Here is a 27,994-nt window from a genome sequence, read left to right as displayed (position 1 = left end):
TCTTCAAGCCATCTAAAGTATCCATATAACTGATTTAGAAAGGGAATTTCACATCACAGCTCTCACTGCTCTCACTGCAAAAAACCCTTTTAGAATATTTACATGGAACCTGCTTTCTTCTAAAACATTAGAGCATTTTTTATATGATCCCCCTACATATATATGATCCCCTACATATATATGATCCCCTACATATATATGATCCCCTACATATATATGATCCCCCTACATATATATGATCCCCCTACATATATATATATATAAAATCCTGTTTGAGCACTGGAGACCAACACTGCACAGCATATTCTATATGGGACCAGCGCTCTGTAAAGTGGAAGAATAACCCCCTCCTCCCATGAATCTATACCCCTTTTAATACAGCACAAAACCTTGTTTGCCCTTGCAGCTGCTGCCTGGCATTGCTTGCTACAGCCAAGTTTATTATCTACAAGGACTCCAAAGTCCTTCTCCATTATGGATTTGCCTAGTGCAGTCCCATTAAAGCTGGCCATACACGTGGCGATCTGACGATGTTTCGTGCGACCATCGGTCGCACGAAACATCGTCAGATCCGCCACACACAGTCAGGGCTGAAACAGGCAGATAAGGAGGTAGAAACAATAGGATTTCTACCTCCTTCTGCCGATTCAGCTCTGAAGGGAGATTTTGATCAGGCGCCTTCTATGGTGCCCGATCAAAATTTTCTAACCTGGCCGATCGGCGAGTCGTCCGATATCAGAAGCTTCCTGCGATATCGGTAGACTCACCGACATGCCATACATGCATCGAATATCGTACGAAACGAGGTTTCGTTCGATAGTATCGGTGCGTGTATGGCCAGCTTTAGGGTATAATTGGCTGCATATTTTTACATCCCAGGTGCATGACCTTACATTTATCGACACTGTTGCCTGGGGGGCAGGCAACATTTCAGGGGTGAGTCTATGATGTTGGGGCCAGGGTTATGACATGGCAATCAGTGATTGGCTGATGACTTTTATGCAATTTAAAGTTCTAATTTTGGAATCCATTCAGCCATTCTGAAAACTAGGCTGTTTTATTACTACAAACAGGGATACATTACTTACAATAACCTTCCCATAATCATTAATGAACAAGCCAAATAGAAGCAGACCTATACAGAACCCTGCAGGACCCAACTAAGTATCTTACTCCAAGCAGAGAATGTACTAGTTGACAACCACCCTCTCTACCTGATTTAGAACCCAGTTTCCTATCCATGTGCGAACAACTTCACTAACATCATAAGACCTTAGCTTAGCTAATCTGTGATTGATATATTTTTTTTTAATTTTTTTTGCTGTTTATAGCCAGTCATAGCCAAGAAAGATATTTCATTCCATCAGCCGCTATCATATCCAGCATGGTGCCAGTGGAGTTGAAGAAAGAAGATGTTATTGAAGTAGTCAAAAAGGAACACAGTTTAAGGCTGGAAACTGCAGACCTGCAAGTGTGACAGTTGTAGAAAAGAGAGGAAATCTGATGACACCATAAGAGATCATATTCAGGAGTGAACCAAAGTTATATATTTTGCCAACAATATAAAAAAATGTAATTGTTTTGTATGAGGACAGATTTAGTAGGCTCACATCAAGTTAGCGTGAGTACCACATGCCCAGTATTGGTGATGGAGAATGAATGTGACTAAAGCTCACTGTGGTATATGTTTAGTTTAACTCATTTTGCAGACAAATCAGGACTATGAAGAATTTGCTCCTGAGAGCACACTACAAGCTGGCCTAATAAAGGCACCACTGACTTTGAACACTGCTTTTCAGATTGTCACGGGGCAGCCGCTATGCTATCCTGCACTCATGGGATTGCCATAGAGATGAATGGGGAAGGGATTCTGAGCATTTTGTTTCCTACTAAGCTGGAAATTGCTTAGGTGACGAGATGCCCTGAATCACCCTAAAGCTGGCCTGTTGGTGTAAAGAATTTCACCTGAGATTGGATGTAAACAATAAAATATCATATTCAGAGAGCAACTGAGTTCCCTAAATCCCCATAGCTCTGAATTAAATGAAGGCATCTACTCCCAATATGCCCACCTAAAATGGAGATATTGGGCTAATTTGATCGTTTGGCCCTATGGCGCGTATATGGGCCATCAACGAGCTGAAGCAGTCCCCAATCCAATGGGAAAATCAAACCTGCCCAATCAAGATCTGGACAATTTTAGGCCAGATATCAGTCGGGGGTGCCCATACAGGGGCAGATACGCTGCTGAATCAGCCGCTGAAATCTCCCCATGAATGGCCAGCTTTATAGACTGTAACAAATATGCCCTTAATGTGTTACATTTCTTTAGGAGGCACTTGCACCTTCTAGGTACACATTTTTTGTGGGATTTTTGTCCATTCCCTCAGGCCCCCATAAAGGAAGATTAATGAGAACATTGGAACATAGGCATATTTACCCCTGCCAAACTGTTGGAGTAAAACAAGGATTATGTAACACGGGACTGAACTGGACTGACGTGTTTGCTGATGTTCTTTACAAATATGATGCCGCGCTGCCCGACTTGTTTTGTTTCTTGAAACCTTTCTGTGCCCTTTGCATATTGTAGTATCTGTTTATCTTTCCACTTGGCTGATCTGTGTTTCAATGAATATTTCTTCCTTCCCACCACTAGGTATCACTGTAGATAAAGCTTGGGACACATGGTTCTGTGCCTTTAGCATCCATTGCCCTTCTGCTCGGTGGCAGGGGGATCAGGGTGCCCTGGGTGAGTAACATACGCGCACCTAGAAATGTGCACTTTTATAAAGGGTCTTAGCCAAAAACATTGAAGTTTATTATGGTGAGTGCCAGTATCACATATTAGCATCACTATCACACACTAGAGTCAGTCTGTATGATTTTGTTATGTGATAGAAAACCTCAGTACCCGGAAGGAACCAACATAAACATTGTGGGGGAACTCTTTGCAAACAGTAAAATATTATAAGAGGAGATTAAAAGGTTATACTGTATATACTGTATGTAACAGATTCAGGAGATCATAAATTGTTACTGAAAATATGGGCCGATGTGTTACATAATATAAGTATTTGCTCTAGTCAGATATTCAGTTTTAACTTTTGATATGTTGTCTCTGTAGTGTTTGGGATTAAATATAGGGGTTAAATGACTTGCATTTTTTTTTTACACAGTGTCACAATTTTTTTTTGGAAATGGGGTTGTAGAAACCCATTGCATGAATCAAGGTACAGAAGGTCCACAGTTGCCAGGGGACTATAAAACCTAAAGAAAAGCAATCGGTAAAGTCTAACAAACTGACATACTGAAAAAGTCAAAGGAGTTTGATACATGTGAACGTTAATAAGAACTTTCCTGTCAAGAAAATGCTAATAAATGGGAATATCTTTATTGTTAAACTGTTTTACTACTTATTGTCCTATTTACCCCCTCATATTTATTTTGCAGTCTACCATTCGAACCACTGCCTGGTTGCCAAGGTAGAAGGACCCTAACAACCAAAGACCAGAAGCACAAAACAACAAAAATAAATCAAAAACAACAAAAAAAAAATTAAAACCAGCTAAAAATTTTCTTAGAATGTTCCTGTCATACTAAAACTTAATTTTAAGCAGAATATCCCATATAATCAGTTCAGTAACTGCATACACATACTGGCAGCAAAGCGAGACAGCCCATTAATGGAAATAACCAGCAAATAAGAATAAACACAGTTGGACCATAGACAGTGATAGAAAATAGCTTATAGGAAATACTGTTATAGCAAATAATTCCGGTCAGATTTTAGATGCCGATTTGGCCCCTTCAGTTGACAGCTCAGAGTATGGGCCTTCCCCAACTCCCTCCCACGTATATCTGGCTGGAAATTCCATTAGGCCCTCAGACTGCATCTGCACATTGGTGTGGTTCTCCCCTCACAGGCCTGCATAGGACATTATGATCCCTCAGCCTGATAAGATCATCAAATCAGCTTGGTTTGGCCCAGCATGTAGGTGGCCAAATGAGACAAAAATCCACTTGTTTAGGGACTTGACTAACTAAGTGGATCTCAGGGACGTATTCAGACCTAATGCTGCCTGAGGCGGCTCTCATAATGCTGCCCCCCCCCCCACTTACCTTTACAGTGCCGGGGGGGTCCAGGGGGGGCTGAATTGTGGCAGCAGCTGCCCAGGTGGATCTTTATATTTATGATCTGCTTGATCCTTTCTTTTAGGAGACACTGCTTTTAGGAGTACACATTCCCTAAGGCCCCCATAATGGATGACTTATGAAAACATTGGAACTGAACGTATGCGTATTGGATTATGTAACGTGGGACTGGATTGGACAGACATGTTTGCTGATGTTCTTTACAAATCATTTGAAAATCCCATTGGACCGTGGATTGATTCTCAATATAGCTCACTTTCTGTATTTTCCTCCACTTTGCGCCACTAGCCTGTTGTGCAGTACATTTCTCATTCCCCCCTCCTCCTCCTGTCTGCTGCATTTATTCTTTTGTATCTATTATTTTATACCTTTTCTCTGAATTTCCAATTTTATGTATATTACATTATTTTGCCTATTTCTAATACAGGATGTTGGAGCGCTGGGCTCATTAAAATTGATAATGGCATATAGTGAAGGCTGTGTAACCTTTGAGAAGACTGGAAGCCATAATAACCCAAAGGGATGCACCAAATCCAGGATTCAGTTTGGGATTGGGCCCAATCCATGCTCCCGGCCGAACTGAATCTGAATCCTTAAAACCACGTGACGTTTTGTCACATAAACACGGAAATTGAACATTTTTCTTTAATCCTCCCGTATCCTAATTTACATATGCAAATTAGGATCCAGTTTGGTATTTGACCAAATCTTTTATGAAGAATCCAGTCGAATCTGAAAATGGTGGATTCGGTGCATCCCTAATAAAGGGCCACATCTCACCCATAAGCCTCTAGTTAAACAGCCCTGCTAGTAAGCCAAATGTAACGGTGGTCCAGCAAACCACTTTGCACCATCTTTCCAGAGCTTCACATCTATGTATAGATCACAGGGAGGGGTATCCAAAGCTGGAATCTCAGCAGTGATTTATATCCATGATCCTCATGATCTTACTCAGGCTTAGTGCCATTGTTCATGCTGTTGTGAGGTTAATCAAGTTGACCAGTTGGTATCAGGATTATTTTTCTGATACAAATGCCTTGGGAATCATAGTTATCATTGATGGCGCTATGGGGGATGGCACTTCCATAATTCAGAGCTTTCTAAAAAAGCGGTTTTCAAATAGGGGATACTATACCTGCATCTGTTTACTAGCCATTTATTTTAAATGGGTGGTTCACCTTCAGGTTAACTTTTAGTATGTTAAAGGATGGCTTATCTTAGCAACTTTTTGAATTATTTGCCTTCCTCTTCTGACTCTTTCCAACTTTCTAATGGGGTCACTGACCCCAGCAACCAAAAGATTATTGCTCTGCAAGGCTAAAATGTTATTGTTACTTATCTTTCTGTTTAGGCCCAATTATCTCATAATAGCATCCTCTACATCATACTAAAAGTTAATTTAAAGGTGAACAACCCCTATGTATTGTAATAAAGCCAATACTTCTATTATTGCAGCAAACAGTGTGATCCCAACTTTATTCCAAGGTTCTGAAGTAATGTAACAATTGATAAAATGTTTTGGGACCACACAGCCCTTTCTCAGTGAGGAATCATAGCGAATCATAAGTATGAGAGGTCTTTCTCTCACTCGCCTTCTGATATATTTCTCTCTTTTTCCATAATAAATAAAATAAAGTATATATGCTCTCTCCCTCTACTCCCAGTAGCAACAAGACAAACCATGACAGCCCTTCCTCATTCTCTTCTCCCTGCTAAATGTAGAGTCAGCTCTCATCTGCCTTCAGCCAGTATCCTCCAAATCCCACAATTCCCTGTACAAGTGATGTCAATAAGGAAAGGAACATCACAGTGCAATGCATTGTGGGTTATGTAGTTCATGTATGCTGTCTGTAAGCTGTGGAAAACTTGTTACAATTTGTAACATCAATGTTTTAGTCCCTGCTCCCCTGCCAGGATTTCAAAAGATGCAGGAAGAGAAGCTGGATTTCATATGAAAATGGTATTTATTCATAATATTTGAAGGAACAGATTACAGCAATAGGTTCTTTAGGGGTTTCTGTGTTGTGTGGGGCTCTTTAACAAATGTTGGAATGTCATTTTTTCTTTGCATAAAGCTGTGTAGATTCATCATCACTGCAAACATCAGTCATATGATGTGTTTACAAACGATGATTTTACCATGATGCATGTTACTCTGTTATGTTCTCAGTTTACAGATACTTGTAAATAATTCCAAAGAAAAAATCCCATAACTTTATTTTTCAGTCAGGGATGTTTCCAAGGGCAGCAAAAAGACTCCCTCATCTGCTTGGTCTTACTACAACAATAAGATCAAATAGTGAAAGCGACACTTCTACTACATTGTTTGCTACTTTGTACTCACGCTGTTCTGACAATGAATGCAGCCCGGTACTCACTTTCCTCGGCAGTTGTATTCCTTATCGACATGAATAGAACATTCTATTGCACTTGCTATCGAATTAATAGATGGTGAATCCCAGCTGCATCTCACATGTCTTTGGCACAGATTGCTAAACGATACACGTATACATAACTCTGTGGGTTTATTTTACACCAGTCAGTATAAAAAGATTAAAAAAAAACATTTTAAAGACAACTTGTTAGGGTTACCATATTCCAAAGGGAAATCCAAGCAGAAGGGGCAATAGGCACACCACCCAATAGTTTTTATTCGCTTTTTGGACAAAGAAAGGCCATCTCACATAGACTCCATTTTAATCAAATACTAAGACAGTAGCTTGTACTTGTATCTAGCCAAGATATAATGTATCCTTATTGGAGGCAAACTATCCTATTGGGTTTATTTAATGTTTAAATGATTTCTTAGAAGACTTAAGGTATGAAGTTCCAAACTGTGGAAAGACCCCTTATCCACACAGGATTCTGTATAACAGGTTCCATACCTGTACATATAAACTTGGGCAAGCAAATTAAACAAACTAAAATGATGATATCTTGTATTTGAGGAATTATATATACACTTTATTTAAAATGTGGCAATAAGATCAATTAAAATTACAAGTGATTAATTAGTTCAAAAATTGGTTTAAATGGAAATCCTCCCAGTTTAACCCTCCACCTCTATGCCCATAGCCATTAATCACTGCCCCTTAATAGCTTCCGCATTGTCTGTTATGACTTTATCCCATGGGGCCCTGGATGCAGCCACACCCTGTACTTACAGCCCTTACCCACATCCAACAGATGGACGTTACTTTTTCCTTCTAGCAAACTTTACACCAAACAGCTTTTTAATGTCACATTCTCTTTGTTCCAAATCCTATTAACATTTTGGTCTCAAAATTGTCATATTTTTTCTACATGTGAGACCTATCCACTATTTGTTTCATTTCCCAAAGCACTGCGCTAGACCTGATACAAACAGAATATTTACAGCAGTTGTCTAAGAAATTTCATTGAGTTACACTTAAAATGACACTTTCTGTGTTTGTGTAAACCAAAATCCTCTTAAAATGCAGGATAAATAGAATATAATATAATAGTGAAGGATTACAGATCACAGCCTGTGCGAGGGATTATCATGACACCAGGATATGACTTGTTACTGACACAACCATGGCTGGAATTCAGAACAACCTGACCATGTGACAGAAGGCAACATTTAAGAAATGTAAAGCCATATTTGTTGCAATCGAGAGAGGATAAATTAGTGCAAATTAAGAAATATGATAAAAAGGGAAATATTTCTGACTGCGTATTGATATTGCCATCAGACTCACATGATGTATTGTGTTCTGCACGATTCCTGGTTTACATGACTATAATTGTATAAAACTATCCCAAACACAACAAATATTATACATAAAAAATGAATGCTATGTAAGATGGCAAAGCGCACTTGCTAATTTATTTACCTACAATTACACAAAGTAAATATGGGTAAATTGTGCTGCTGAATAGAAGAATATACTTTTGTTATATGTACAGGAATGTAAGCTGTTATCCAGAATGCTTGGGATCTGGGGTTTTCTGGATAAGGGATCTTTTTGTAATTTGGATCTCCTCTACTAAAGAATTATTATAAACAATAATTTAAAGCCAATATAATTTTTTGTCACCAAAAAGGATTAATTATATTTTAGGATCAAGTACAAGGTACAGGTATGGGATCCATTATCCGGAAACCCATTAAAAAAGCTTTCAAATTATGGAAAGCCTGTCTCCCATAGACTCCATTGCAATCAAATACTTTTTGATTTTTAAAACTGATTTCCTTTTTCTCTGTAATAATAAAACAGTACCTTGTATATGATCCCAACTAAGATATAATTAATCCTTATTGGGGGCAAACAATTCTATTAAGTTTAATTAATGTTTTATTGATTTTTTAGTAGACTTAAGGTTTGAAGATCCAAATAATGGAAAGACCCCTTATCCAGAATGGTCCCTACGGGTCTTATACCTGTACTATATTATATATACAGAGAAAAAGGAAATTATTTTTAAAAGTTTGAGTCATTGGATTAAAATGGACTCTATGGGAGAAGGCCTTTCTGTAATTCAGAGCTTTCTGGAAAATGGATTTCTGAATAACGGATCCCATACCAGTACCACGTATAGAGAGTGCACTTCCTATAACACAATGATTAGCTTTGTTAAAGTGAAATCTTATGGTTTCATTGTTTCCTATCACATATATTGTTACTAATGTCTTGTTCTTAAAAAGTCAGTTCTCTAATCCAGTAAAGATTTTTGTCAGCTAAAAGAATTAAACATTCAAATCCAAAAGACAGACTGAAAAATAAATATATATTAAAGGGACCACAGTGCTCTCTATTGGAGCTAGACAAATGGTTAGACTATCCTCTTTTTATTGTGTTGCTGGACAGTGTATTGTAGGAGGTATAAATAATTAAATCAGGAGTTGGTCTCTGATTTCATTGACATACAAGAGAGTGTCATATAATGAATATAAAGAGGCTTGCATTTTCACAATGTTCTTTCATTGCTTTCATTACTAAGTACCAGCCTGGAAGAGGTACAGAGCACAGAATGTATTTCTTACAATGAGATTTAGATTCTCCATTAAATATTACACAGAATTGAGAAATATACAACAACATAAAGGAAACTGTTCCAATTGGGAAATTTTATGAAGTCTTTCTGGCGCTACAGACACAGGCAGAAAAGGCTAATGCTAATGCATAATTTCTGTTGGGTCCCCATAATAAGATCAAATTGGAATGGTGGATAAACGCACTTTATATGTTTCTTAAAAGAAAAATAATGGTTATTTGAGCAAGATTATAGTTCAAGATTATGAAAATTGAGAGCTTTCTTAGCAAAACGCTTCTGCCTGTGAAAGCAGGCTCTTTCATGGAGGTATTCTAAAGGAAGATGTTATCATCTAGTATCTCAATAGAACGCCTTTGACTGACTTAAGTGGAAGTCAAATCTGCATTACAAGGGTGGCTTGCTAGAACAGAGATATAATTTGCAGGAAATGCAAAATATCTTATCTTTCTTCTGGGGACTTTATTTGTAACACAGTGAAATGCTAATGAATATTTTTGTTACATCAGCATTTTCATTTTGCAGTGCAATATGCAGAGTATAATATCAAGGTCCAAGCGTGGGAAGGGTGCCAGAACTATTAAGGAAATATATTGCATTAGGCTTGCAACGTGTGCAGCCTCAACACAACGTATTAGAAAATTAGAATTACGCTTACTTACCTGGCACCCTTGTATTAAAAATATCCTTGGCATACACTGCAGGGAATTATGCAGCAATAACATATATACAGCAAATAGTAAGAACAGCACACATAATTAACTATGCTTTCCTCACATTACAGATGGATATATTGTTGCCATAGATGAACTTGAATGGCAATAGTGTTGAGATATCAAATACTGGTCCACATTAAACCACCACAATCCATAATAGCACCAACACCATACTGCAATGTTCATACGCAGCATAATAAATGCATGGACACATGGTTTCAATTCTTATTCTCTTCCTACCATGAGTGCCCAATGTCTAATGGATTTATATGTTTGGCTAAGAACTTGTTTTAAGGTGTAATGTGTATTTTTAGTTTTTTTTGGCACCAATCACTATTTTACGGACTACTGCAAACTGCCATTTGGAGATGCTGAGCTTGCAAAACCCAGCAGTGCTGGAATCCTTAAAATACTGAGTGAGCCTGGCACACACAGACATGCCATGTTCAAAGCCCTACACGGTTATTTTCCCATCCATTCTTCCTTACACCCAGAATCCATGTGTCTGGAGGGATCATGTAATATCTACAGCAGATCCTAGCCTTCCCCAGCATTCACTTACAAACATCCGTATTGATTAGTCTAAAGGGACAGTTAAACCTAAAAATATTAATTATATGCTTATAAAATCATATTTTCTCATACATTTTCTTAAGAAAAATAACTAAACATTTATGAACTCCAAACGAAATCCATAATGTAGCATGTGTCCGAATAGAATCAAGCCTGCCATTATATGGACAATGGCAAATGCCAGCCTCTCTTGTTCCAAATGCTCTCCTCTGAATTCCAAGTTATGGATCATCAGCTTGCCATTTCAAGTATTGCACCGAGTTACACTAAGCCGAAATGTACCACTTTCAAGGAACTGCTTCTTTCAGAATTCTGCAAGACAAATTACTCTTTAAATAAAATGGCAAAATATGTTCATAGCATTATGATATTGCTACTCTGCTCATCTGAATTAAAACATATAATAATCTCACAATGGATGCAGCATGTCAAGAAAATTCATCTGGTGCGTATGGTTTAGTAAATTGTGTTCAGAACAGCTTTGCTTACATATATTCATATAAAAATAATGGGCCTTTTCCTCTGACACAGTGTAGTAATTTTTGCACTAGAATCACTTTAATTGCCCTGTTATGTTTGTAAAATGTTCTGTCACTCTGGGTACTAAAATACTGAAACAAACCTGTATAATACAGGTGATGCCTGATGAAGGGTGGTGTAAGTTTATTTGTAATTAATTCAGCCCCTGATCCTCTTGCCACTGTATCAGCCCTTATATTCTGTATTCCTTGTGTAAACATTTTCCTATTTATGAAAAATGAATTTAGAACCATATGCGTTTGTATATATATGCGAGTGAAAAATCTCAGTTTTAAAGGCAACAAACATTTTGGAATCAGAATATATTTTTTTTTAATGACCATCTATGGTAAGTCTGCAAATACAATAAATCGTCTCAGTTAATTTATTCCATGCTTATCCCTTTCCTGTCAGAGCATTTACTCTTATTTATTCCCCTCTTGTGTCAGTAAATGTTTGTACTTCTATTTATGTATCTGTGACACTTTCTCCTTCAGTGCCTGTAGCCCAAGTTCTCCCTTTCAATTATCAGTCAATTTATCAAAGCATCTCTCAGCCCATTTCCTTATCAAGCTAGGGACCTAGGAACACATGTGATGGCTGTGAGCTCCAAGTTTATTGCCATTTGAGCTTACAGCAGATAGCACTTGGCCTGCTTCCATTGGAAGGAATCTGTATTTTACACATAAGGGCTAACCGTACACATATATATCCCATTTTTAAGGAGATGGAGCATTTTGCCTTCAAACAGCCCTAAGACAGTGACTACACATGCTGCAATGCAACTAAATCTGATATCTCTGGATATCTGGATAAATACTACCTTACCTCTTCAGCAAAATCTTCTTCAGAACATCCTTTAAAAAGAAATTAAAAAAAAAAATTAGATTATTGTAACAGTAAAAAGCAAACTTTACCTTAACACACATTATGGTACAGATATCCTCTTCACATGCATCCCCACATTATACCTTCAGATCCAGGAGGATCTACATTCTGTTTAGGTGCTTACCTAACGTGCAGCCATTTAGATTACAAATAAACACCAGGAAAAAAGGCAGAATTAAAACTGATCTGTAAGTTGGGTTGACACAAGTCATACATACACATACACACATTTATTTTATAGTAGGAAACACCTAGCTACAGACTCCTGGGTATCGAGTTACATTGTATTATTTCATGTCACTTCACGGAATGCCTGTAGATATTTAGAGCTCCATTTGGTTTGCTAATATGCCAACTGCATTGCTCAACAGAGAAATATGTGTCAGGCTGGAGACTGACGGGGAAGGGTTTTGCTTGGTTAGGGTTGGTCATGGAGGGAGTGGATTCTGAGAATGCCACTGTAGAATTTTTAACGCAAGAGCAGAAATTCCAGTACATTACATCCGCATGGAGATCTCCTGTTAAGGCAAGCCCTTCTCAAACTCACCCAACACGGCAGTTGACGTTGCTTTGTTTGAAATAAAGGTCAGGCCCCAACCATTTAAATTAATTAAAAGAAGGTTGGCAGAGCATATGTGGATATATCCCAGGAAAACTTGCTTCTTATATTTCATACATGCATGATGACACCGGTTCCCTTAAATAAAGTAGAATGTTTCATACAGAGGCACTATATGGCCGCATGTCCCAACAACAGCCTCTCTCTCCTGTTCCACAACATCCAGGGCTGATTAACAGCTTCACTAAACAGAACATATACCGCTCTGTTCACATTAATTGCTATTTTGAATACTTTTTCTAAAACTGTTGTGTTTTCTCAAATCCAAACACTATTCTTTTGTAATTTTGGGGTGCAGGAGAGCAACGCCTTAAAGCAACAGTAACACCAAAAAATGAAAGTGTATCAAAATAACAAGTATATTATGTAGTGTTGCCCTGCACTGGTAAAAGTTGTGTGTTTGCTTCAGGAACACTATTATAGTATATAAATAAGCTGCTGTGGCCAAGGGCACAGCTATTAAAATTGAAAAAAGGAGAAAGGACACAGCACAGGTTACATAACAGATAACCTATGCAGATTCCCATTGTATTTTATAGAGCTTACCTGTGACTGGGAGTCAAAATAAGCCCAGGCATTTCAAGTACACAGAGGCCCAAACAGCCCCCACCAGCCCAATAAATACTGACTGTCTATGACATCTTACAGCAGCCCCTCTGGCATTTGCCAGAATCCACAGATTGCCAGTCCGGGTCTTATTATTTGTATCAACTTGGAGAACCATGGACTCATTCTACATGTATGTTCTTTGTGCTCAGAATGCAGTCTCCATCTTATTCAGAGCTTCTTTTTTACAGCGGGTACAACTGTGGACTATAGGGTGTAGGCCACTTGAAATGGGGTGTACCATCTTTAAAGGATACTTAATTCAATATTTTTCAGTTGGGAAGACTGCTGGATGAAGGCCACACCCTTTTGCTCAATTATTATAGCACCCTCTAATTTCATAAAATATACTTTTCGATAGGGTGGGGCACTGGTGGTAATATATATACTTCACTTAGTTTGTAATTGCAACATGGTTAGAGCAACCTATCATTACTTACATGCTGTAACATTTATGGGATACGGTGTAATGCTAATAGACTAATTCTTGTCAATGATGTCATGAACTATGGGCTCTTTTTTCACTCAAGATCATTATAAAATAACATGAGTTACAGCATAATACTTTAGCTTGTTATTACCTTTTAATTACATAGTTAACTTGGGTTGAAAAAAATAGACAATATTCTATTAAGTTCAATCCCTCCTAATGACTCCCAGTGCATACATATACAGACCTATCGATACACTTACTGTACATACACAAAAATATATATACCGGTATGGGAAAATGCTCAAGACCTGGGGTTTTCCAGATAAGGGATCTTTCTGTAATTTGGATCTCCATATCTTAATTCTACTAAAAATAATTAAAACATTAATTAAACCCAATAGGATTATTTGCCTCCAATAAAGAGTCATGACATCTAAATTAGGATCAACTAGGTTCTGTTTTATTATTACAGAAAAAAGAAAATAATTTTTTAAAAATTTAATTATTTGAATAAAATGAAACCTATGAGGGATGCCTTCCTGTAATTATGAACTTTCTAAATAAAGGGTTTCCGGATAACAGATCCCATACCTGTACATGTACTACGTTTCTTATATATTAATATACATGTGTAAAAACTGGAAAATAAGAAAAAACAAGCACATATAGTTTTTGCTTCAGCAAGATAAATACACTGGAAAAGTCTATTTTTTATTTGTTTTAATAAAAGTTTGCATTCTTGTATTACGGTACTTAATGACATCTTATAATTTTGTAATAAAGAGGCACTATAGAGGAGCTGTGCAGTTCAACTGGAGGCAACTGGCACATCAAAATGTTTGAGGATACGCCAATAGCATTTCTGTATGATGTGAGTTATACAAAAATATGCAGGGAACAGGTGGCACATCTGTCATAGTAAGTAAAAGCGTGTAAAGCAAAAAAAAATAAATTTTTGCTAATTTCAGATAAACTTTACAAAGCTTTATGAACTGGACACTGGGCAAGAGGGTACAGCTTCCATAGAGTCTTTGGAATATAATATATATAATAATGAGATGGTGCCCTAAATCTCACTATCTGCCATTTTGCATGTTCTTCCTTTGTGTCTTCTGTGTAAGTTTCCCAAGAACAAACAGGCAGCTAGTAGTGACCTTAGTTTGCAAGCCCTGATATAAACGATAAGCACTCTCTCTAAAGCAGGGATCCCCAATCTTAAAAAAGAGTTGGTAAAGCACAAAAGAATGAAAATGGATCCTTGAGGATGCCAAATAAGGGCTGTGATTGGCCCCATGGAGTAAAACTGCATCTCTGTGTCTTCCAAAACTTGCTTCCATACCAGAAATTAAAAAAAAAAAAAAAAGGCACCTACGTTGAGGCCACTGGGAGCAACATCAAAGGTGGAGCCACTGGTTGGGGATCACTGCTCTAAAACATACATGAATGCTATAATAAAGGATAATAGTAGCAACAGCACATTTTTCAAAAAATATATAGATAAAGAAAATATTTTATAAGTCTAACAATGGGATTTTATTAATTATACTGCTCTTGCCACCAAATTGCTTCAATACCGAAAAATCTTGCATATCGTATTTTTAAAACGATCGGTAAAAAAATTTTGTGTGCATACTACACCAATAAAATGGAAGAAAATGTTGACTGTTTAGGCATATTTAATCTACCTTGAATTCGTTCTCTTCTCAGAAAAAAATAATTTGAATTGCCATTTAGTACCTTACCTAGATCAAATGTCAGGATATGTCGTATTTTTTCTATTGGCATAATAACATCTAAACAGTTTTCTCAAACACAAATGACAACAACTTTAAATTATGCTTGTGGATGTGTAGCCAGTCTAAAAATGTAGCCCTGTTATACAGAGATAGTTCTCTCTTGAACATGGCTTATGACAGATAAAGCACACATTGTGCTTGGGCGCATAATATACAGCAAACACATTCATTGCACTCTGCATGCCTTCCTAGCTCCCTCTGGAAATAAATTACATCACTCAAAGCATTAAACATCCACTTTTCGATTCATACCCTGATTCCAAGGTGGTGATTTATCCAGAGATTCAGCATAGACTTCAATTCCAATTTTGTTCTCTATGTGAACTAATTGTCTGTGAAAAAGAAAAAAAAAAAAGAAAGAAGAAAAGTTGAGAGGGCAATCATTGGAAACAAGTCATTTTATTTGTTTACAGCATCAAGTGATGTATTTGCTTTAGTCATTCAATTCTTTGTCAAGTCGCCTTGCTATTTGTCTGATACTATTCAGTTTGTTGACTCAAGTGTGGCTAGCATGGCTCCAAATAACCTAGTGCAAAACAGAAGGTTTTCACACTGGGGCTAGCAGTAGGGAGAGAGCCTTACTGGAAACCATTCAGCGTTTCTGTTCTGCAGGGCCTCTGCACTATGCAACATACTACATTTTATAAACAAAAAGATCCCCTATTTTTTTTAATTTTTAGTTTAAAAAATGCAGCAGGATTATTCAAATTCAAACTGGGGAAATTGACCATTTTTAGGGCTCACTTACCAAATCCCCTTCTGTATGTGTGCTAGATGGGCAAATCATAACTGCCCTTAGTGCTCAATTCCAGAGTACTTGCACAGTGGATTTTAGGGCAGACTGCTCGACCATTGTTGTACACACCAATATTACAACTAAAAATACATTTGTTGTTTCAAGAACAAAATTTTAAACAGTAGAGTTGATTATTTGCTATGTAACCAATGTAATTTAGAAAAAAAAAAGTACACCATAAAAATCATGACAGTATTCCTTTAAGCTCCATTGTGAAGTGCAAACACCTGTACCTTTGGCCACTCACCAGGGAAAAGGGTGCAAAATTCGATAAACATGGTTGTTTGAGTTTGAACTTTGCATCCATTTCCATGCTAAGTGAATACCATTTTATGTATCTTTAAGAAAAAATTTTAAGGTGGTGTCTCTTAGTATGCTTTATCAGAAAGGTGTATGTAAATACAGCCATAAGCACAGAAACGCTGCACTGAATCCTCTATCAAAAGAAACAGAATTTCTTGTCTCCTTTTTTGTAAACATGTTCTTCGGGTATGTGACTTCCTCTCTCAGAAAAATCCTTTATTCCTGGGGCCAGAGTCTGCACAGCTTTCTCCTGCTCCCCCCCTCCCATGAGAATTCATAAAACTCACTCCCCCCACCCTTAGGAATGTGTGATCTGAGCTATAAGGGCTAGACTGCAAGCAGGAAGCTATGAAGACCAAGCTAAAATGGCAGCTGCAATCTTACACAAACAGAGAAAGCTTCTAGAGCTCTTTACTCAGGTACGGTAACGCTTTCTGCAGAATAAATATAAAGACTGCATAAACACCTACTGTGGGGGGTTTAAAGCTTCAAAGATGTGTATACCACTAACAGTACTTCTATTAGTTTCCACTTTAATAATGGGCCACTACATTCCTATTCTCCTTCATAGAATGTTTTTCAGGTTCTACTTCAGAAGAAATGTTGACCAGATTCTGAACAATCATAGTCACCAGAATCCAGTTCTCTTTTAAACATTCTTTTGGTTACTGCAGACACAGCATGTTCAATGCCTTAAGGAAGAACATATTTATAAACTCTGTGAAGTAAACAAAATTGATCAGACATGGCTTCTACGGCTATTATTTATGCACAGCTAAAACAGGTTGTTGTTTGCCTCTCTAAGCAGGCTTTTCATGTTCCGTGCATGTCCTGTGATTTCTTGCTGACTGTGAAATTTCTGTCCCAGTCTATCCTATGTATTTGGTCTGCAAATTCACCAGACCTTCTTCAAATTCTACTTATATTTACACATATCAGTCATCGCATAACCAAATATAATAACCCACTTTATTCTGCAGTGTTTTTACACATGCAGTTACTCTTATAACAAAAATCTGAAACCCAGCTAAACAGTCTTATTTCAGGGGAATAACTACCAAACCTTTAGATTATAAATTCTTGCAAAAAGAACCATGCAATCTTCTAGTTTTATTCTGAAGCCTTTGTTTAAATCAGCGTTTTTCAACCGCTGTTCCGGTGTGCCGTAGGTGCGGTCCCCTCTGGGACACCTTCCACTTCCTGGCTCCCTGATGCCCGGAAATCGTCACTGCCTGTGACGTCATCCGGCATCGGATCCAGGAGGGCGGAGCAACCAGAGAGGAGAGGCAGCACTATCCTGCCCTGGCACAACCCGACCGGGGGGAGCAACTGCCCAGGCCCTGCCCCGACAGACCAGATCCACCAGGGGCCAGGCCCATGCACAGCCGCCCTACTCCCCACCGGAAGACAATCCCGGGACACCCCTGGATGCCGCACCCCAAGACAGCCTGACATGTAAGAAAACAATTAATAATAATATATATATAATATAAAATTTTTGTGTGTATAAAAAAAATAAATAAAAAATCAGTGGGGGGGTGGGTTTGTGGAGAAAATTTTTCACTATTTTGTTTACTTAATATTTCATAATAAAGTAATTATAAAATACTTTCTTTGTGTTTATTTGATTCCTATTCAAGAGAATTACTTTATATATAGTCAATATAGGCACAGAGTTAAATTTTTTAACATTTTCTAATGGTGGTGTGCCTCGTGATTTTTTTCATGAAACAAGTGTGCCTTTGCCCAAGAAAGGTTGAAAAACACTGGTTTAAATCATGCATATCACCTCCTTTTTTTAAGTTGCATACCTTGTATTTTAGCGTGTGTGTGTGTGTGTGTGTGTGTGTATAATGATATCTGTTAATGAAAAAAAGATAATCTGCTACTTTCCTTTGCTTTTGTGCTCTGCTAATCTTACCTTCTACTGTGAATGACCAAGGGCTAGCTAACTACTACTGGTTGCTATCTGACAAAATATAGGGGTATATCAAATCAAATGCGTGGAGAAATTGCTAATTTAGGTGCTTTTGGGAAGCCTTGGTATCTTGGTGCACCAAACCAGAGGGTAAGGCACATCCATGTCCGAGCAATCCAGTCCAGTGTAAAGGTCCCCATACATGGTAAGACCCGCTCGCTTGGCGAGATCGCCAAGCAAGCGGATCTTCCCCCGATATCCCCACCTACGGGTGGGCGATATCGGGGAGCTTGAAGTTAAAAAAAAATAATAATCCGATCGTTTGGCCCTAATCCGATATCGGCAGCTATTATCAGCCTGTGTATGGGGGCCTTAATACTGAAATAACCCCAGTCTAATGTAAAAGAAACTAAAGGCCAGTCTTCCATTGGCAGATGTTAATGTTCATGAAGTCACCATGAAGAGCCCACCGAACAACAATGGAGTGCATGGCAGGGATGAAAGGAGAAAGCAACCACTATACAAAAACAACATCACTGTCTGTTCACAGTTAGTTAAAGCCCATGTAAATAAGTCAGAAGGCTAATGGAAAAACGTTCTGTAGATGGATGAGACCAAAACAGATCTTTTTGGGTTGCATCAGAAGTGTTATGTTTGGTGAAAGGCAGCATATTCCATCAGAAAAACATGGTTGTGGTAGTATCATGATTTGATTTCTGCCTCTGGTAAAGGACTGTTTACCATCATTGCTGGAACTATGAGTTTTTCCAAAAGTTCTTCCAAAACGATGTTCAAGGTTTAATTGCATCTATTGCTGCCCAAGGGGGCAACCCAGTTACTGAAAACAGGTTGATATACTTTTGCCACACACAAATATGTAACTTTGGATCATTATGTTTATGACTCATTTGTTTAATTGTGTTTTCATTATTTAATTTTAGGACTTGAAAAACAGATCACATTTCAGGTCATATTTATGCAGAAATTAAATTCAAAACCACAAAATTTTAAGTACCACTGTTCAGGCAGGTACATTTTCTCCTGATAAAACTGATCCTAATGTCTGAATATGATAGTATTTAGATTTTAGGATCCACTGGGCAGGAATTGATGTAACTGATGAATCATCTATGCAAAAAAAACGTGCTGCAAGCGCATACACATGTTGGCACTATATAAAGAGATAAATTTGAATCAGAATGGGTATAATTATATACAGAGTGCCTTTTTTTTAGCTAATTAAGCACTGCGGGAATCATATTATTGCCCTATAATGTCTTTCGTTTCAAAGATCAAAGAGATGTAGGAACTCCATGAGCCCAAAGTCTTGTCTGAACTTGCTTAAAGAGATATTGACACCAGAAATTACACTAACATCATAATGTTGTCTTTGCATGCTCTTTAGAATTCTGCCATAAAAGTATTTGCTTGATATTTTTGCATTACCAATTAGATTCCCATGTTCGTGAGGGGGCTGCCATATTTGCCTTGGAGTTGTTTCTTCCAGCAGTCAATTTTGCACGACTTCAGAAAGCCAAATCTATGCGTAGGCCCTTCCTGCAGCAATTTCTATTGATGCCGATGGAAAGGCATTTTTGAGTGTTAGTCGCCTGCGGCAGCAAGAAGTCTATTGCAGGAGACTAACTTGCTCCATGCGACATCAGCCCATAACTCTGCAGCTAGGATCCTTAGCATACAATCTTTTGCATGGCTGCCTGTTAGGCACAAGATATTGTACAAAATACTTTTTTTTTTAAATTTTCAAAGCCCTTCATTCCTCTGCTCCTCACTAATTCCTTTACTTGACTCACAGTATGTTCTTGGCCATCTCCTTCACTCCTCCCAGAGCCACCATCTTTTTACACCATCCACACCCACTACCATCTCTTGCCTTAAACTTTTCTACCTTGCTGCTCCTTTGGAATTCCATCCCTGAATGCCTCTAAAAAAAAAACTCAGATTCTACCTTCCGAAGCTCTAAAGAATTATTTTGTCTAGTCTTTCACTTAAGGGCCGACGGACAAACCTTGTGCACTTTCACCCTCCAATATGTGCCTGTATGTTATCTGCCCACTTAGACTGTAAGCTCTAAAGGGCAGCAACCTCCTTCGTACTGTGTCTCATACCACATGGCACTTAATCTCTTGAGACTTATCCACCTTATTTAATCTATTACATGCACTCCCTGTGTGTATTTTTGTACATTGGAAGATTGTACAGAGCTGCATGTTGTACATACATACATTTTACAAGTGTAGTTTTGATCAGTCTACAAAAAGTTAGAAAATGGTTGCTATGGATAACTGCACTGGTGCAGCTTAGACTGTATGTTAGTGACTGAGGCCCTGGGTACTGCAAAGCATGCTTTAAACTAGAAACCATGGCAGGAAGCACTTCTGGAAGTTTTTCCCTGGGTAAACATTTTCTATGAAAATATTGCTATACTGTACGATTAGTTATGCCCTAATGCTGCCCATGACAAATGTGTGAAAAGAACAGCAGGGGAAATTTTTCAAATGATTCTTGCCAGAAAACCCACATTCTATAGTTAAATAAAGGGATGCTTAAACTTTTCATTAGACTTCTTTTTTTGAGTTTTATTCAGTATTTTTAAGATAAATCTTGGTATAATACATTTATTTCCATGGATGATTGAACTGGGTATTTCCCAAAGGCAAAATAATCTTCTCAAATTATAGAAATAAATACTATATGCGCTGTTACAAGTTTGATTGCTCTGTTCATTTTGTGTATTTAGTGGAATGAATTCAAAACACCCACCAGGGGATGCCTTAGTGGGGGCTAAGCAGCCTTACAATGTGCTGCTGAACAGGGACACTACACCAACTGAAGAACAAGATCAGATCTTTCCCAAGTCTTTGTCTGAATAGTCCCAGTACAGTCAAGTCTATGGATGCAGCTGTGAATCCATAAAACCACCTACAGAATCAGCCTCCATGTGTTATTAAAATCCCAATAATGGAACAACTCCTTCATCCTAAGCTTCACAGGCTCAGAAAAAGACACTAATGAATGAAACTTCATTGGAGACCAGATTAATTCCTATACAAAATGGAGTAATCTTGCTTCCCTGGTGTCATTCTTTTTTACCACAGTCGCTTGAGGGTTTTTGTTGTTGTTTGCTACTCATTCAGATCAAACTTTTATACTGCTTTTTTGGCTGCCAGGAAGCCACCATAATGCCCCTTTAGCTGTACAAAAGGCCTGAGCCCTCCATCTCTGAATATTACATAGCAGAATATTTAAGAGATTAATTTTAATATATCGGAGTCTGTTAACCAATATGCATTGGTCATTTTTTAAAGTATTAGGGTTTTTTTGTTGTGGCAATACTAAAATCTTTTTCTGGAACAAACAACAGAAGTGTTATTTAAATTCTCTGAATAATTAACCAAAAGTCACATTGCTACGTAGCTTCTTATGTTGTTTCACTCAATAGACCATTCCAGGGAATAGCAATGCGTACTTACAGTGTTTTGATGCAGCAGCAAGAAAGAGGATTCATAGATTGGGTCTCCAGAACTAAAGTAAGGGCAGGAAACTGGTCATATCAGGCCCGGACTGGCACTCTGAGGGGCTGCTGTAAGCAGGGCCGGAACTAGGGGTAGGCAGAGTAGGCGCCTGCCTAGGGCTTGGCTTTTAATAGTTTTAAACGTTAATAAACCACCCGCCCCAACCCCCTTTGAGGTGTGTTGTGTACTGTGTGAGCCGGGACCTGGGAGCCCACCCCTATCTTTGCCGGCGTGTACCTTTATTAAACTGTTCCAAGTCAACGCGTCACGCTCCTGTAACACACTGGTGCTTCGACGCATATAGTGGGTGCATACGTCAATGTCATAGAAATGGCACGTTGGTGTGGCGCACACGGAATACAGAGCAGGAGAAAACCCGGGCTTATTTTCTGATGCTGGATGCTGGCACAGGAACATATTTGGGGGCAATATCTTGGCCTTTGCTGGCACAGGTACAGATTATTTGGGGGCTTGGGGGCAATATATTGGTCTTTGCTGGCACAGGTACAGATTATTTGGAGGCTTGGGGACAATATTATGGCTGCTGCTGGCACAGGTACAGATTGGGGGCTTGGGGACAATATTTTGGCTGCTGCTGGCACAGGTACAGATTGGGGGCTTGGGGACAATATTTTGGCTGCTGCTGGCACAGGTACAGATTGGGGGCTTGGGGACAATATTACGGCTGCTGCTGGCACAGGTACAGATTGGGGGCTTGGGGACAATATTATGGCTGCTGCTGGCACAGGTACAGATTGGGGGCTTGGGGGCAATATTTTGGCTGCTGCTGGCACAGGTACAGATTGGGGGCTTGGGGGCAATATTATGGCTGCTGCTGGCACAGGTACAGATTGGGGGCAATATTATGGCTGCTGCTGGCACAGGTACAGATTGGGGGCTTGGGGGCAATATTAAGGCTGCTGCTGGCACAAGTACATATTGGGGGCAATATTATGGCTGCTGCTGGCACAGGTACAGATTGGGGGCTTGGGGGCAATATTATGGCTGCTGCTGGCACAGGTACAGATTGGGGGCTTGGGGGCAATATTATGGCTGCTGCTGGCACAGGTACAGATTGGGGGCTTGGGGGCAATATTATGGCTGCTGCTGGCACAGGTATAGATTGGGGGCTTGGGAGCAATATTATGGCTGCTGCTGGCACAGGTATAGATTGGGGGCTTGGGAGCAATATTATGGCTGCTGCTGGCACAGGTATAGATCGGGGGCTTGGGAGCAATATTATGGCTGCTGCTGGCACAGGTACAGATTGGGGGCTTGGGGGCAATATTATGGCTGCTGCTGGCACAGGTATAGATTGGGGGCAATATTATGGATGCTGCTGGCACCGGTACAGATTGGGGACAGTCAGAAGGGGGATGGGGTTGGATGATGGCAGCTGGCACATTTATTAGTTTTTCCTGACTATCTGGGCTACGGCTCGGCCTCAGGGTTGCGATGTGTGACTGCTATGACTGGAGGCTGCTGTTTCATGTGTGCTGTGATTATTTAGTTGTATTTAATTTATATAAATTAAGTTTCCTTCATAAACGTGTTGTAAGATAAATGAAACTGTCTGTTGTACCACAAACAATTTTATTTAAAATGAAAAAAAAAAAAATTAAACTGTATAATGGTAAGGTGGGAAATGGTCATGCAGAATGGGGGGGGGGGGGGGGGGGGGGGGGGGGGGGCACTGATTGAAGCCTTTGCCTAGGGTGCCAAAATACCTTTGTCCGGCCCTGGCTGTAAGATGCCTTAGACAGTCACTATTTATTGGGCTGGTGGGGGGGCTGTTTGGGTCTCTGTGTACTTAAAATGCCTGGGCCTATTTTGACTCCCAGTCATAGGTAAGCTCTATAAAATACAATGGGAATCTACACAGCTTATCTATTATCTAACCTGTGCCTTTACTCCTTTTTTTTTAAATCTCTATTTTGATTCCTAGTCCAGACCTGGGTCATATAAACGAATTCCAAACACATTTTTAAGATTGATATCAGACGGATAAGCAAAGTGAACTGACTGTAGAAAGGAATGAACCCTGGGCTCACCAGAATTACAAATGCACCTAACTGAACTACATATGGAATCATCTGGGAATATAGGGCTAGAAATGTATATATTCATGTTTGCAGATCTAGTCATGACATATTACATATGACATATTCCAGAGTGCTGGAATATGATCATGATCTGCTGTAGGGTGTTCTGTCTCCTGTGGACACAGGACACAGAGATCAAAATTTGTCCACAGAAGACAGAACCCCTTACAGTAGATAGGGAAGGGAATGTAGTGAGTAGCAGAAGGCTGCTGCAAAGGCTATTTCTTAGTATGCACATAAAGGGGATTCTGCCTATGCTGTATTTATCAGTACGTGCCTTGAGTATGATCTACAGTTCTCAGCTTCCATCTACAGTGTAAAACCCAGAAGAAATAGTAAATATATTGAGGAAACCAGAATTAAGTGGATTATATGAGTTATATGAAGGGATTAATGCATTGTTTTCATTAGAGGATTACATATATATATATATATATATATATATATACATACACAGGTATGGATCCGTTATCCAGAATGCTCGGGACCTGGGGTTTTCCAGATAAGGGGTCTTTCCGTAATTTGGATCCCTTACCCTAAGGGGCTGATTTACTAATCCACAAATCCGAATGAGAAAAATTCGGATTGGAAAACGAACATTTTGCGACTTTTTCGTATTTTTTGAGATTTTTTCGTCGCCGTTATGACTTTTTCGTAAATTGTCGCGGCTTTTTCGTAACCGGTACGACTTGCGCGGATTGTCGCGACTTTTTCATAGCCCTTACAAATTTCGTGAATTTTCGCGACTTTTTCATAGCCATTATGACTTTCGTGAATTGTCGCGACTTTTTCATAGCCATTATGACTTTTGTGAATTGTCGCGACTTTTGCATAGCCATTATGACTTTCGTGAATTGTCGCGACTTTTGCATAGCCATTACGACTTTTGCGAATTGTCGCGACTTTTTCGTAATGCCTACGAAAAATTTGCGTCAATTTATGAAAAAGACGCAAAATACCGATCATTACGAAAAAAAAGCATTTGGACGCTTTTCGGACGTTCGTGGATTAGTAAATGTGCCCCTAAGTCTACTAAAAAAAATATTTAAACAGTAATTAAACCCAATATTACTGGTTTTGCTCTAATAAGGATTAATTATATTTTAGTTGGGATCAAGTACAAGGTACTGTTTTATTATTACAGAGAAAAGGGAATCATTTAACCATTAAATAAACCCAATAGGACTGTTCTGCCCCCAATAAGGGGTAATTATATCTTAGTTGGGATCAAGTACAGGTACTGTTTTATTATTACAGAGAAAAGGGAATCATTTAACCATTAAATAAACCCAATAGGGCTGTTCTGCCCCCAATAAGGGGTAATTATATCTTAGTTGGGATCAAGTACAAGGTACTGTTTTATTATTACAGAGAAATAAGAAATAATTTTTAAAAATGTGAATTATTTGATTAAAATGGAATCTATGGGAGATGGCCTTTCCGTAATTCGGAACTTTCTGGATAATGGGTTTTTGGATAAGGTGTCTGATACCTGTATACACACATATAAACATGGACCTGTCAGGAGTCAAACAGTGGCACTGTTTCTCAGCTCGGGCACCCAGCTAAAACAACTCTTTCCTTATGACTTATGTACTTACCGGTAAGTGTTCCTTATTAGACAATCAAATATACAAGCTCTACCAGCAAAAATACTTCTTTGGAACCTCAGCAGATTTTAGAAATGTTTACATTAATTAAGGTATTATTACTTTCATTAACTTATCATTTACTTATCAAAACAATGACTGTGCATATATATTTGTGCATATCTTTATTATAAATCTCATTTCAGTTTATGACATAGACCTTGTAGTGCAGTAACAAACTAAAGGTGAAATCCACCTGTAAAAACACATTATTTAACCCTTTGAACCTTTATAAGTCTAATCTAGTTTGCATTAAAAGGACTGAATTTTTTTTTTTTTAAATGTTGAGAGTTTCTTTTCTGCTGACCTGGATTCTCTTATGGTATATTGCTTGAGATGTTGTGACTGCAAATGAAGGAGATTTTATATAATCTTGCATTACTAATTATCAGCATTTTCAGGCCTTTCTTACGGTTAGATTTGGACAAGTGATATGATACAAGCATTGACTCACAACAATATTTTAATCTTAACAAGGTGAAGAGAACAGCAGAGATAGTCTAAAGCTGGCCATACACGTGGCGATCTAACGATGTTTCGTGCGACCATCAGTCACACGAAACATCGTCAGATCCGCCACACACAGTCAGGGCTGAAACAGCAGATAAGGAGGTAGAAACAATAGGATTTCTACTTCCTTCTGCCGATTCAGCCCTGACGGCAGATTTTGGTCAGGCGCCTTCTATGGCGCCCGATCAAAATTTTCTAACCTGGCCGATCGGCGAGTCGTCCGATATCAGAAGCTTCCTGACTCGCCGACATGCCATACACGCACCGAATATCGTACGAAACGAGGTTTCGTACGATAGTATCGGTGTGTGTATGGCCAGCTTAAAGCATATACAACATGCTTATTAAAGACAACTTCATTTATAAATACTGACAAACAGCTTATGAGAATTGTTCACTACATGCTCCCTATTATTTTCAGACACCAGTTACTTATCAGTTTCCCTACAAATTATTGTGTAAAATAATTATTTAAGATTTAGAGTTTTGTTAATATTTTTCCATAACTACAGAAAAAGTTATAATTTAACACAGCAGCAAACAATGTGATATAAATCACTTGATGGTACTACTTGAAGCCTATGTGCACATGCTGTAGCAGCAAACACAAAGGTCTAGAAAGCCTCTGGACATCATAAACATTAGGAAAAATATTCTCAATAGTTACCACATCATTTTATGCAACAACCAGGGTCAGAAACATGAAGTTGATAGGGGTGGGAATGAAAAACACAGAGGAAAAATGAAGGAAATAAAACAGGTGGCCATACAAATGGCATTAAAAGCTAGATAGTGGACAGATAATGGAGTTATGTCAGTAGAAGAATATACAAGGGCTATAAAAAGGAGGAGAGGAAATGGCAGAGTGTGAATGATCAAATGAATAATGGATGATAAACATAATCCATCAGTTCTTCAAGTGATAGGGTAACACTGCAGAAACTCACTTTTTAAAATCATCAATGATAAAGAATGTATTTTGATTTGCATTTTCACCTGTTTGTGCTCCTCTGCGCTGAATTACGAGTTCCTAGGCCTGTGGAGGGAAAAGTCTCTGGAATTGGATCTTCTGCCTGGGGTACCAGTGAAAGGTCAACAAATGCTTCATTCACAGCTGCCAAAGTGTCTGTCGGGAGGAAAGGCTCTGTGAACACAAAGCAAGAATATTAAACTAGGGAGCAAGTGAGTCCATAAATAACAAATACTCTTAGAACTACAGACCTATGTCTTGTGTATTTAAATCATTTTAAATAAAGGTGTAGAGAGTAGTGATCTAAAAAACTTTCCAGTCTTCATATATATACCAGTAATCAAATATTTTCAGTATTTGTTAATTGTTCATTTGGTATAAAATAAACAATGAAGGTACCATCTCGGATAAGAGAAAAACCATTGATGATTAAACTACGTCTCTTATAACTGCATCTATCCCATCTATCCCAGTTAAACGGGCAGTCCGGTTTTCTGGTCATTGCAGGTGTCCAATTTATAAATACAATGGCAGGTTTACTTTGTGGCTTTAGGTTTTTCCTCAACCTTTGAAAATGAACCTCTCCAAAAAGCTGTTCTATGATTGCAAAATAAAAAGATGCACTGCTGTAAGATCTGGGGACTTTGTAATTAAAGTATAAGTATATGTGAACACCACAATAAAATCTTGCCTACTGCAAAAAATGTAATTTTAGGAAACTGTCCAACATACAATAAAAAAATGCAAGTTCATGGAATCATGGAATCCTCTGTGATTTCTTATGGGTATGGGACCTGTTATCCAGAATGCTAGGGACCTGAGGATTTCCAGATAAGGGATCTTTCAGTTACTTTGATCTCAATCCCTAAAGTCTACTAAGAAATCATTTAAACAT

At 38.5% G+C, this 27,994-nt stretch overlaps 1 protein-coding gene across 2 annotated transcripts in view; it reads right to left on the bottom strand.

Annotated features, from left to right (window-relative positions):
- Nucleotides 1-8,944: 8,944 nt before the first annotated feature.
- wdpcp (WD repeat containing planar cell polarity effector) overlaps nucleotides 8,945-27,994 on the bottom strand; it is a 131,760-nt gene continuing 112,710 nt past the window's right edge. For both annotated transcript variants that reach the window (XM_002939317.5, XM_012963839.3), the window contains 4 exons: nucleotides 27,126-27,273; nucleotides 15,571-15,650; nucleotides 11,805-11,833; nucleotides 8,945-10,769 (listed from right to left, as the gene is read on the bottom strand). In XM_002939317.5, coding sequence (XP_002939363.1) covers nucleotides 10,719-10,769; nucleotides 11,805-11,833; nucleotides 15,571-15,650; nucleotides 27,126-27,273 — 308 coding nt within the window. In that variant the 3' untranslated portion in view covers nucleotides 8,945-10,718. The remainder of the gene's footprint in view (nucleotides 10,770-11,804; nucleotides 11,834-15,570; nucleotides 15,651-27,125; nucleotides 27,274-27,994) is intronic.

Source organism: Xenopus tropicalis, chromosome 5 (assembly GCF_000004195.4).
Source record: "Xenopus tropicalis strain Nigerian chromosome 5, UCB_Xtro_10.0, whole genome shotgun sequence".
NCBI lineage: Eukaryota > Metazoa > Chordata > Amphibia > Anura > Pipidae > Xenopus > Xenopus tropicalis.
Note: the sequence above shows the minus strand (reverse complement) of the source record. Positions and strands in the feature narration are given on the sequence as shown.